Genomic DNA, 13,102 nt, shown 5'->3' on the forward strand with positions numbered 1-13,102 from the left:
CTACTTTTTTCTTTTCCCTGTACATTAGTCCCATAATAAGTTTAAAGGTCATGGAACAAACTCAACTTTTCACAATTGATTATTGAGGTACATTTGCCCGACTCCAGCATTTCCACTATCCGGAACTACCACGTGCATGAGAATTGCACCCCCGTGTATATATAACATATATGCAATGCAGCCTGTAGAAATATAAAATCGTCAATCACATCAGGGCAGAAAATAAAACACTTAGAGAGAAACCACGAAGTGGTAATCATATACAATTTTTTTTCATGCTCTGAGATTCTTTACGGCCATAATCGACTGAAAATGAGCTGCCAGCCCCTGGGGAAACTGAGGCACGTGGGGTGCGGACCTGCGCGTTGCAAGGCTCGCTTAGCGCCGCCTCCAGGCCGCGCCCGCCGGTGCGCAGCGGTGCCGAGCTCGCGCGGGGCGGCGGAGAGCGGGCGGAGGGCGCGCACGGCGGCTGTACCGGGCCACGCACGGCGGCGCGAGCGGGCCACGCACGGCGGCCGGAGCGGGAGCCGGTGCGCGCGGCGGGGCGGCGGATGGCCCAGAGCTGATCTATGCAGCGCTTGGAGGGGCTGTGTCTGCGGCGGCGGCGGCGGCGGCGGGGCCCTGCCCGCGAGCGGAGCGGGGACAAGATGAAGTACCAGAAATACCTGACGGTGCTGCAGATGGCCATCGGCGTCACCCCGTCCAACCGCGGCAGCCTCCTGCCGCTCAAGAGGAAGCTGTGGTAAGGACTCGGGGCTGGGGCGCGCGGGCAGGGGAATGGGGATACCGGAGGCGCGCGGACGGAGACAGGGGCGCCGGGGGCAGAGCCGGGGCGCGTGGACAGGGACAGGGGCGCAGGAGTAGGGCGGGGGCGCGGGGCCTGGCAGCGGTGGGGCGCGCAGAGCTGGCGGAGCAGCCATCGCCCAGCGCCCCGGCCGCGCGCCGCGCTCCTGCGGGCGGCTCCGAGAGCGCGCGGGGCGGGAGCGGCTGGGACCCCCGCGCCCCGCATCCCGGCCTCGCTCGGGCTCTCCTTCCCCTGGGCGCCGGCGAGTGCTGCTGACTGAGAATTGCACGCCGAGCTCTGCCGCAGACTGCGACCTAGCCCTGCAATCCATTGGTCCTTGTCGGTGCGTCTTCTGTTATTTCCCCCCAATGCACCTGCTGTTGGGTGCATAGTAAAAGATGAGCTGTTCCCACGCTAAGGGGAGGAAGTTGTGATGGTACCGTCGTTTTGTCGAGGACTGTCATTTTATCTGCACGATATCTGCTTCCTCCGACCTGGAAGCTGTTATCGAGGTAACTGAAAAGAACACCATTAAGTGAAAATGTCTAGGAATTATCCAGATCTGGTTCACACAGTCGTTCATCCTGTAGGTTGCATGTTGTATTAGCATCTAAATATGCTGCATGGGATCCCATTGGCACCTGGGCATTCCATTGGCTGGAGATATAGGCTTAAGATTCAATCACCAAAGAAACAAGAAAGGAAAAGTAGTGGGCTGGGGAGAGGTGTCAGGAACTGATAATTGTGAGATTCAATGACCGTTTTAATTTGAAAATTAGTAGTCAGTGCTCAGTATAGGATATGAATATTTTATTTAGCTGTTCAATTCTATTGGCTATAGGGTAATATAAGCCTAAGTAGAGAAATCTGAAGTAAGGCTGCCTTTGTGAAGTGGAGAAGTAACTTCTGCTATATAAAACCTGAAACAACGCTTCAGAGTCTGTAACGGTTAATCAATCGAGGGAATGTAGGTTTTTTTTTAAAAAAAAAGAATTCCAATAATGGTCAATAGTGAAGGGAAGACTATAATTGTGGGTGCAGAGTTCAAATTTCCCCTGTGCCATTTACAGTGTGACCTTCAGCAAGTTATAGTCATGACTGTTTCTCCATGGGTAAGCCGAGACACTTGTTATCTCTCTTATGATGTTACACAGATCAGCTCTGATGTCAAATCAGCCTGTTCCTACTGCTGGGCCTGGGTGAGCAACACACACTTAGGAAATGTTAGCATCTTCCATCTTCCTCCCCCATTTGTTAAAGACACACTTATTTTGAAAAAGGCATTTACACTTGTTAGCCAGCCAAGGACAGCTCATAGAAGGCTAGACTGCTAAGGTTGGCAACAATTGAATTAAGGTATGTCCTTGGTGGCCTGGCAATGGTGGCACATGCCTTTAATTCCAACATTTGGGAGGCAGAGGCAGGTGGATCTCTGAGTTCAAGGCCAGCCTGGTCTACAGAGCAAGTTCCAGGATGACCAGGGCTATGCAGAGAAACCCTGTCTTTAAAAAATAAACAGAAAAAAAAAAAAAAAAGATGTGTCCTTGGGGAAGGGGGTGTGGCTCAGCAGTAGAGTACTTGCCTAACACATTCAACAACCTGAACTTGAGCCCAAGCACTGAAAAAGAAAACATCTGTGGAAGATGGTTTTTAACAAATAAATGAAGAATGGGTCATTCTTAGGCAGAGCTGGATGGTAAATGTCTATAATTCCATCACTTGGAAAGCTGAGGCAGAAATATGAGTTCAAGGCCAACCTGAGACCCCAGTCTCAAAAACAAACAAACAACAACAACAAAAACTGGCAAGATGGTTATTGGATAAAGATGCTTGGCTCCAAGAGGTCATGAGGCTTGGACACACACACACACACACACACACACACACACACACACACACACACACACAGGGGAAGTCAAAAAACAAATAGGTCACTCTTGGCTGTATTGATGGCATACAGGGAGAAAATATGTCACCACCAGCAGGTACTGCAGCCTGCATTTCTTCTATGCATTTAACTGATGAAACAAACTATATATCTTGCTGATTTTTCATATAGGTTCTCTGTCTCTCTACATGAATATAAATTATACAGAGCAGGATTTTTCTCTATTTAATCCATTGCTAAATCTCCTACAAATGCTCTCTGGCCCCAAATAGCTCCTCAATAAATATTAGTTGAATGAATATGTGAATGCTTTGGAGCCGTTCTGGGAATCAAACCTAAAACCTCACATGCTAGGCAAGATGTCTCCCACTCAGCTCCACCCCCAGCCTGGTAGATGAATTCTTAATCAGGCATGGCTAGGGAGGAAGTTTCAAGAAACCATTGTCTTGGTGCTTGACGTGGACTCATTGAGAAGCTGCTAAGCATGAACGTGAGCATTTGATGAGATTTATGCTCTTTCGATTGGAGGGCTGCTTCTCAAGAAACAGAGTCTGTGATGACGGGACTCAAGGAAATAAAATCGAGGTGATTTTTGTACCCCTGCAGTTCACATCGGAGGCCAAGAGTGAATCAGGGTCAGAGATAAAAACCGTCTTACTAAGAGATGGCCCACAAAAAGCTGCTGCATTTCCTATCAACTTCTCCGTGTTTTACCAAAAAAAATCAGTTTCCATTTAATGCTAGTTTTTAGGAGCCCTCTCATTTCTCCAGTGGCAAACTGAAGAACATAATATCCGGGAAAACCCTGGCATTGGTGAGTCTTCTCAAAACAGATATATACTTCTCCTTTTCGAATCTATTTGTTTAGTGTGTGATGGGGATGGGATGTGCGTGTGTGCACCATAGCACGTGTGTGAGTGGGTTCTCTCCTTCCACGTGTGGATCCTAGGGATCAAACTCAGGTCCTCAGGCCTTGGCAGTTCTTGAGAAGAGAGCATCTTATCCAGGCGGGCCCTGATAACTCCATTAATTAACTCCATTAGTGAGTGTGTGTAAGGGACAGAAGAAATGAAGGACGAGAGGCACAGGCCGTGTGAGAACAGAGCCATCTCCCTCGCCCTACCCCTTTTTAGGTCGGAGAATATTGTGCTGCCCGAGTCGTGTATCCAGTTTGTCCTCCGGAATTTTCTTCTAGATAACATTTCCTTTCGTCAGGGTCAGGGTCTTGGAGCAGTTGTGGGAGAGCTTTGGGGAAGGCAGTGTTAAATGTTACAGTGTTGCATTGGGAGAGCACCGGTCCAACTCCAGAGTAGTAACCTACAGCAGATTCCAGCAGCCATAGCCAAACCTTGGAAGGCACCAGCGTCTGCCCACTTACAACATGTGAGTCTGTACTATAAAAATTTGCATACATGAAGATTTGTGCCGAGACGTTTATGAAAATGTGTATGCTCCCTGCTTCCCCCACCCCCCACTCTCTTGTGTGTATCTGTGTGTATGTGTGTCTGAATGGTTACGTTCTGTGTATAAAGACCTTGTTGTGCTTGCAAAGCTTATGCTGGCGGCGTGAAGGACAGAATGGAGTGATCTCATGCTTTGTTCCCACACTTCTGTCTACTTTGGGTGTTTGTGGCTATCAGCTTTTCTTTGTGGGGTGCCCTTCTGTTTTTCTTACTGGTTCTGCTAATGTTTTAGGGAAGGTTTACTTGGGCACCAATGAAGGCAGAAACCTAAACAAACAGCCTCGAGTTGGAAGGACCCCTTCCCAGCTCATCCCTTCCTCTTAGATCCTAGAAACAGGAAGTGGGGACGTTTTCAGTGATCTGTTCAAAACCATTGCTGTTGTTATGGTTTGGTTATAAAGTGCCGCCCCCCCAACACGCACAAAAAAAAAAATCTTTGTTGAAGGCCTGCTCAGCCCAGCTGCTGGAGCTAATCATTGACAGGTGATTTGGCTTGTAAGGTCTCTGATCCCATCTGTGGATTCATCTATTGTCAGACTCATCATTTGACGGCATTATTGGAAAGTGATGGAAACTTCCAGAGCAGCGAGTGAGGCGAGTTGAAGGATGGCACCGTGGCATGTCCTTGGGGGCTCTACTTTGTCCCCAGCCTCCCTGTGTCTGGCTGTTTTATTCTCTCCTCACAGTGTAGTGGGCAGCTTTATTGTCTCGTAATGTTCCTGCTCATGAGCCCAGGGGTGGTGAGTCAGGCACACGGACTAAATATCTCTGAATCAAACAGCCCGAAGAAGACTCCCCGCCTCTGAGATTGCGTTCTCCAGGTGTTTGTCACGGAGACTGAAAAACTGTTGAACACAATGTCTTTGGAACCACTGGGGCCTTTTAGCCCTGCCCTGCAGAGAAGCATGTTTGTGTGGCTAGCTGGCTTTCTTTGGGGACCACCCTCGGTCACCACGCTGTATTTCCTAGGACTCTGAGAACAGACCACTGTCCTTTGATTGACAGCTCTGGAGGTCAGGAGTCCCAAGTCAAGGTGTGCGTGTCCTGGACGGCTCTGGAGTGGACCCTCCCTTGTCTTTCCTATTTCTGGTGGCCTAGGTGTTCTCAATGGCCATGTCACTCTTGTCTCTGGCTCTCTTTGCACATGGCCTTTTCATCTGTGTCCCTCATTGCCTCGTCTGTCCCTTCCTTACAGACATTCATCACTGGATTCAGGGCCTACCTGGGTAATCCAGGATGCTCTCATTTCAAGAACTTCAACTTGATTACATTTGCAGACACTGTTTTTTCCTAAAGAAGATGAAATTCTTCCACAGGCCCAAATAATAATTACCCTGATCTACTTTTATGTGAAATGTAACAAATGTTTTCATAATAATTTTATTTTTGACTGTCTTTGAGTTTTCACACCAACTGCTTTCTGGAGCATTTGCACTGACCTTAGGGAGGGGCCTAGCCAGTTCACTTCCTGCAATCTTCTAAGAATGTCCGCTGCTCATTTGCTTCCATAGTTGTTGGAAGTTATATAGTCTCAATACGCTCATTCCGCAGCCTCCCCATAAGGGAAGATAGGAAAAGCTACTGTCAACGTTACTCCCTGCAGACCCAGTGGAAGAGCTTTCCAAGCCTCCTGTCATTCCACTTAAGCACCTCTGTGAGGTAGGTACTGTATTTTTCCATTGTACAAACAAAGTCATTCACTTGCCTAGACACTGGTGTCACGGTGGTTATTGGGGTTCAAAAGACAATTGAGCAGGAAGAATACATTGTTGGAAGAAGAGTATGGCTGAGACAACAAAGGAACAGGAAGTACCTTGTAGAATATTCTTTATCCAGGGATGGTTCATGGTGCACTCTTGGGTCAGCAAGGTCTTCCTTCCTGCAGGAACATGCAGGGCTCAAAAATCCAAGTTCTTTTCATAGTTTATTTTATTTTATTTTTGATATTATAATAGAATTACACTATTTCTCCTTTCCCTTTCCTCCCTCCAAACCCTCCCTATATGCCCCTGCCCACTCTCCTCCACACTGATGGCCTCTTTTTTTCACTAATTGCTATTGAATGCATATATGTATATACATACATATTCCTACATATAGCCTGTTCAGTCTGAATAATGTTGTGTGTATGTGTGTTTTCAGGACTGACCATTTGGCACTGGATGAACAGTTGTTGTGCTCTTCCCTGAGGAAGACCACGGTTTCTGCCCCCAGCTTTCTTCAGTTGCCCATGGTTCTTTGTGTAGGATTGAAGCCTTGAGGGCTTCTCCCCTGTCAGAGTTGGCATGTCCATTGGCATCGTCTTTGTCCAGCTCACATTCGGCCAGTCATGTTGGTGAGACTTCGTGGGGGTAGCTTCTGATAGTCCAGTCTCAAACTCCCTGATCCTCTGACTCTTCCCCACCTCCCCTCCCCCGCCACCCTCCGCTTTCACAATGTTCCCCGAGCCTTAAGTGCAAGAGTACTTTGTAGATGTCTCCACTGGGGCTGGCCTCTGCAATCTGCATTTTGATTGGTTGTGGTTTTCTATAGTGGTCTCTGTCTACTGAAAAGAGAAGTTTCCTTGATGGGGGGTGTGTGTGAAGACTCTACTTCTCTATGAGTATAAGGACAAATGTTTATAGGGCCTCCCAGCAATGTCATTCATTAGCGTTGCCCCGAGTTGATTATAGCTGTCTGTTGCTAATATTTTCAAATTAATATCTTTAATTTTTAGATTTATTTGTTTTATTTTCCATGTGTTAGTATTTTGTCTGCATGTATGTATGTGTAGTGTATGCATGAGTGGTACCTGTAGAGGTCAGAAGGTTTGGGATTCTCTGGAACCGGAGTTATGAACGGTTGTGAACCGCCATATGGATGCTGGGAACCAAACCCAGAGCCTCTGCAAGGGCAGCAAATGCTCTTCACTGCGGAGACATCTCTTCCACACCTAAATTAGTATCTTATAGAGGGATTAGTGATTAACTTGGTAGATAATTTCTTCTTATCTAACTGCTTCATTTTTACCATCTTATTTGTTTATTTGGCCCAATTCTTTGTTGTTACTAAGTCCTCTTATACTGGAAATGGGAAAGGGATGAGGCAGAAGAGCTTAGATTGTTTGTACTATGTGAGGTGTGGTCAGAAATGGCAGTGAGCAGAGCTCCTCCTTGGCACACATACTGAATGAAGGCCAGGGACTTCTGGACACATTTGGCCTCCAGGATGGGGAGTAGAAAGACATTCCAGCTGAGGGAAGGGTCTGGGAGGAACAGTAAACAGTGTCAAGGAGGTGTGTCGCGTTGCTGTGCCTTTTGGAAGAGTGAAATGTGAGTTTCCTGGGGGACTTATGGAGCTTCACTGGCCCACGTCAGAAGTTTAGCAGACTGGATTTGGACAGCGGCCAAGAGCGAGCCTGGGGCTTGTGACTTCAGGTGTGACATGATTGATAGGACCAGGTTGGTGTTTACTTTTCCCTGATGGCCTCGGCCAGGAGATCACACACAAGGAACTAGAAGGAGATGGTAAACAGTTTACCGGGCTGGTGATAATGTCTGGGCCAGAGCCAGCTAGTCCCCAAATGAGGGTCTCTCTAGGAAGCTGACTGCATTGCGCTTCAAGCCCAGGACGGGGAGGATGCATGCTTCCTTCCTCCTTGACAGCTGAGATAGTGGAGTCTGCAGCATAGATCACAGCCTTGCCTAACAAGCAGCTAGTACAGCCAATGGGAGCCCGGAGCCAGGAGCCAGGAAGAGGGCCACATTTGGAAACAGGAAGTCAAAGGGGAAGATCCTAGAGTTCTGCCTTGTAGGCACTTTGGCTATGCCCAAGAAGAAAATAGGGTTGCATAAGAAAATTAGAGGAGGGTGGAGAGAGAGACCCCACCCCAACCCACTCCCACACTCACTACCCTCTCTCACTCTGAAGTCCAGGCAGGCCTGGAACTCACTATGTAGACACAAAGTCAAAGCAACTTCCCTGCCTCAGTCTTCCATGCACCAAACCCGGCAAGAAACTGAGATTTGGAGGGATTTAAACTGTTGCCCAAAGTCACACAGCTGCTCCAGAACTCGTGTCCAGGATGGGACCCTGGGACCATTCCGTCCTCACTCCCATCTCTAATGACAACGAGCTCTGTTGTCCCACATGGTTGAGTCGGGTATAGTACTCTTACTCAGACAACACTCTTACTTTTGTAACTAATGGAATTTCAAATAAAGAACAGCTTTCTTGTAAATTAATTATTAATTTCTCCTTAATTTAAGGTAAGTTCTATAAGGTGCTCAGGCCTCCATTCCCAACTGTGCTTCCTTGTCAGCAAAAACTGTTCCTCTAGTATTTCTGGAACTGTCCTCAGAGTCTGAGTTTCTCAGCTGACCTCCATAATACCAGGGTTGGAAAAGGGATACCTTAGGAAGGGAGGAGGGAGGGAAGAGGGGAGGAGGGAGGAGGGAGGGAGGAGGAGAGAGGAAGGTATGGTGAAGGGGAGATTGATTTCAAGAGTGTCCAATGAGACTGTTTGGTTTTTTTGTACTTACTCAAGAAATTATAGGCATCCTAAACATTATTGTGAGTGTCCCACAGAAAACTGAGCACCTGCGCAGCACCCTGCAGGACCCACAGTGATGCACAACAACGATGAGATGGAAAAAGAGAAGCAGTGTGTCACCTGCACCGTGTGTACTCAGTCACTTCCGCTTCCCCTGGAGCTAACATCTCTGATATTACCTGGGTCGGCGTGCTTTCTTACTCCCCTCCAAAGAGAGGGGAGTTTACACTAAGCCCTCTGCCTTTTAGCCTCTGGTGTCTAATCCTCAGAGACCTGGTCAGAGCTCTTAAGTTAATGGTACTCCTGAGCAGAAGCCAGCTTCAACTCAGACAAAATGCCATGTTCTTGGGAGTCCGTGGGCGAGGTGGGTCCTGAGCTGATGACCACCAGATGCACACCAGTCCCACTCATCTGATTACTAAATATTTGTGTTATGACCCTGGTGGGCCTGAGGGGGTAGTTCCAGTCCTCTGATTATATTTATGATTTTTTTGTTTTGCCTCATCATGGAACTTCATATTTCACTGAACCATCTCTGATAAGCATCGTACACCCTAGCCACTTGTAATTATGGATATAAATTTCATGTCAAGCTTTAAGTGTTAGGCTTACAGTTTGCAGAAAAGAGAAAGTTGTATGACTTTCTAAGTGAGATGTCAGAAAACCTTGTGAAAAATCTTAAATTTCTTCACCCAAAAGAGCTGGTGTTATATTTACATTAATTTCCTAAAATACAGTCAAACCGTGTAACTAGCAGACAAGAAATAAAAAGAAAAGCTAGGTTGTAGTTTTTTTAATTATTTTCTTATTTGACTAAAGTTCTTTTTAAATTGAAGTTAAATTTATTTTTAATTGGGATTTAAATTAAAATTGTACATATTTATGGAGTTTCATCAGATGCTTAGTATACACATACATTATATAGTATTAAACTGTTAAATCTATATACACACATCTCCCCCCAAATTTATCATTTCTCTATGATAAAAACATTGACTATCCTAGCCAGTCAGTGGTGGCCCAATACTCAGGAGGCAGAGGCGATGGATCTCTGTGAGTTCAAGGCCAGCCTGGTCTACAGAGCAAGTTCTAGGACAGCCAGGGGTACACAGAGAAACCCTGTCTCAAAAACACAACAATAAAACAAAACAATAACAAAAAACATTCAATATCCTTTCTTCTAGTTCTTTTAAAATATAAAGTACATTGTTTTGCTTGGTAGGGCATCTTAAATATTTCCCACTCCTAAATTATTTTTACCAAAATAATTTTAAGTGGCCTCAGCTATAAAGGCATATAAAATAAGTATACATATAATATTTCAATGGTAATTGTACTTGCTGATTTTGTGTCAATTTGACATAAGTTAGAGTCACCAGAAAGGAAGCAACCTCATTTGAGGAAATGTTCCTATGAGATCCAGCTGTGAGGCATTTTCTAAATTAGTGATCAATGGGGGAGGGCCCAGACCATTGTGGGTGGTGCCATCCCTGGGCTGATAGTCCCGGGTTTTATTAAAAAACAGGCTGAGCAAGCCATAAGAAGCAAGCCAGTAAGCAGCGCCCCTCCATGGCCTCTGCATCAGCTCCTGCCTCCAGGATCCTGCCCTGTTTGAGTTCCTGTCCTGACTTCCTTTGGTGATGAACAGCAATGTTGAAGTGTAAGCGGAGTAAACCTGCTTTTTAGTCATGGTGTTTGGTTGCAGCAATATAAACCCTAAGACAATAATAAATTTTGTTGCAGCAATATAAACCCTAAGACAATAATAAATCATGTAAAAATTATTTTAAAACAATTACTTAGTATACATATAATCTTGTTATTCATTAGACTGAAGCCAGTTTACATACTAGTAAGAGGGATATGCTTGTTTATTTTATCAGTCTTGTCTGAAAATTCATACTGCATGACACAGCACCTTCACCATGTTTCAGAGCTGTCAGCATCTTGATTTGATAACCAGGCATCAATCCTGAGAGTATTGCTTTGCATAAATATGGAATATAAAATGATACAAGTATGTTTAGGGCCATTTCAGAAATTGTTGTAAATTCTGTCTTAATTCCAAGCCAAAATTCATTCAAGTCAGCAGCTTAAAGAACAATGTTTGTTTGTTTGTTTGTTTTGAGACAGGATCTCTCTACATAGCCCTGGTTGTCCTGGAACTCACTATATAGCCCAAGCTGGCCTAGAACTCACCGAGATCTGCCTGCCTGCCTCCTGAGTGCTAAGATTAAAGGCATGCGCCATCATACCTGCTCATACAGTAATTTTTAAAACCAAACATTCTAACACCATACAATCCAAAGATATGCTAACTTGATATTTACACGTTAAAGATGGACAGTAAGAAAATGCTGTCTTTGATTTCTGCAATGAGGACGTTTCTGTAATGAAAACATATCTCTAGTAAAATGTGCAATGAATAGTGTGTCCTGAACCTGAGCTGCTGTGCCAGCAGCATACTAGCACACAACAGTGTTCCTTCACATCGTGGCATGGTTGTCAAAGCATGTAGCTGTGTGTTCAGAAGCAACGCTGTAGTGAAGTCACGATACAATGCAGGCGAGCACTGCCTGAGACATTACATTTTGATTTTGAATTAAGTTTGGGCTCTTGCCTGAACAGAAACTCTTTATTGTTGTCAAATTTTCCATGACCCTCACAGTCAGTTATATGACCTCATGTGGGTTTTGATGCACAATTTAAGGAGCTGTGATCTGTAGTCACCCACTGCACGCAACTGGCCATTCTTTACACTAGAATATTTTCTGGTTTGCTGTTGAGTTTTTGGGGTTCCTCATCGACTCTGGGTGGTAGCTCTTTTCTCCCTTCTGTAGGCTGGCCCTTTGCTGTTGGCTGTTTCCTTTCCTGTACACAAGTTGTTTAGTTTGATGTAATCCCATTTGTTTATTTTTGTTTGTTTGTTTTGTGTCCTGTGCTTTGAGGCCTTGTCCAAGAAAGCCCTTGCCCATCCCGGTGTCCTGAAATGTTTCCCTGTGAGTAAAGTTCCTCATTGTTCTGGGAAGGACTTTGACCACAGAGAAGACAATGGAGCTGTACGTGTGCTTCTCTACTTGTTGAGAATCCTGAACATGACATCATCGAATTTGTTCTTTGGGAACTGAACTGGAAAGAGGACTTACTGGAAATTTAGCAAAAATTGAAACGTTTATTAAAACCGAATGAATGACAATCTGAGTAAACAGTAAAGAATGCCCTCCACGAATAGTATTTCTGAGAATTCTGACATGCTTAGAAAGTGGGGGAGCTGAACCAGGAAGAAAGACTTGTAGAACCACTGTCCAGGGCACAGCTGGGGTGTCTGGCTTCAGGGGGACCCCAGGGACAGAGTGCTGGGAGATCTGGAGCGCTTTGGAGTTAGTTTACGTGATGTCCTGAGGGTGGCTCTTCACCCTCTCTGTCTGTGACAGTAGCTGACAAAGGTGCTGCTTTCTTACTTCCTAAAGCAGCCTGTGGGTGCCGGGCCAGAGAAATGTGGCTCCCTCCGAGGGATCTACCAAGTCTCTTGACCCAAAATGTTTCCACAAACCTCCTGGCAGCACATCTGTGTCTCTATCAGAGTCACTGACGGCAGGCACAGTGAATACTGTAGCAGACAAGTATGCCCCAGTACAAATAGAAGTAACCTAGGTCTCCCAGGATTATCAAGTCCTTGAGGAAAGAGAAGACATTGGATGGATGGTGATTTGGAGAAAGTGCAAAAAAGGCATTTCGATAATTAGGTCTAGATACTTTCAAAGTTTAAAACTTGCTCATCTAGCACATGCCTTTAATTCCAGCACTTGGGAGGCAGAGGCAGGCAGATTTCTGTGAGTTTGAGACCAGCCTGGTCCACAAAGTGAGTTCCAACACAGACAGGGCTGTTACACAGGGAATCCCTGTCTCAAAAACAAACAAACAAACAAAGAAACTTGTTCATCAATAGAAAAGAGAATGGCCAAACAAATTGACAACAGATACTGGAGGAGTGAGCTAAAGAGACCAGAGGAAGGGCCTAGCAGTTAGGAAACCTGCCAGCTTCTCTGAGCGGGTAGAGCTCGGGGTGTGGAAGCACTAAGAAGGGAGTGAGGAGGTGGAAGGCCGCTTGTTGCAGAGGAGGGTGTGGGATACTGGTGAGCCTGTGGTTGGTAGAAGAGGTGAGTTTAACTATTTACAGTCTGCCCTTAAAACACTGGGTTCCATATTCACAGGCTCTACCTCTGTGGGCAAAAATAGGCTAATACTTTCTTTGTAATTATTCCTCAAAGAGCACAGCATTACTATTCCTTGCATGACATTTGCTTTGTATCAGTATTATAAGTAATCTAGAATGACTTCAAATACATGGACAGTGCACATAAATTGTGTGCAAATATTTCACTATTTTCTATAAGGGAAGTGAGTGTCTGCAGAGTTTATTGTCTACAGGGAAT

The 13,102-nt window shown here is 45.6% G+C and overlaps 1 protein-coding gene across 9 annotated transcripts in view; it reads left to right on the forward strand.

Moving 5' to 3' along the window:
• The first annotated feature begins 504 nt into the window (after nucleotides 1–504).
• Nucleotides 505–13,102, forward strand: part of Tjp1 (tight junction protein 1) — a 255,751-nt gene continuing 243,153 nt past the window's right edge. For 4 of the 9 annotated variants that reach the window (XM_052713715.1, XM_052713716.1, XM_052713718.1 and 1 more), the window contains exon 1: nucleotides 505–742. In XM_052713715.1, the coding sequence (XP_052569675.1) occupies nucleotides 570–742 (173 nt within the window). In that variant the 5' untranslated portion in view covers nucleotides 505–569. The remainder of the gene's footprint in view (nucleotides 743–13,102) is intronic. The other 5 variants (XM_052713717.1, XM_052713720.1, XM_052713721.1 and 2 more) reach the window with 2 other exon arrangements.

This window comes from Peromyscus californicus, unplaced genomic scaffold (genome assembly GCF_007827085.1).
Source record: "Peromyscus californicus insignis strain IS unplaced genomic scaffold, ASM782708v3 Scaffold_4__1_contigs__length_199733344, whole genome shotgun sequence".
Classification (NCBI taxonomy): domain Eukaryota; kingdom Metazoa; phylum Chordata; class Mammalia; order Rodentia; family Cricetidae; genus Peromyscus; species Peromyscus californicus.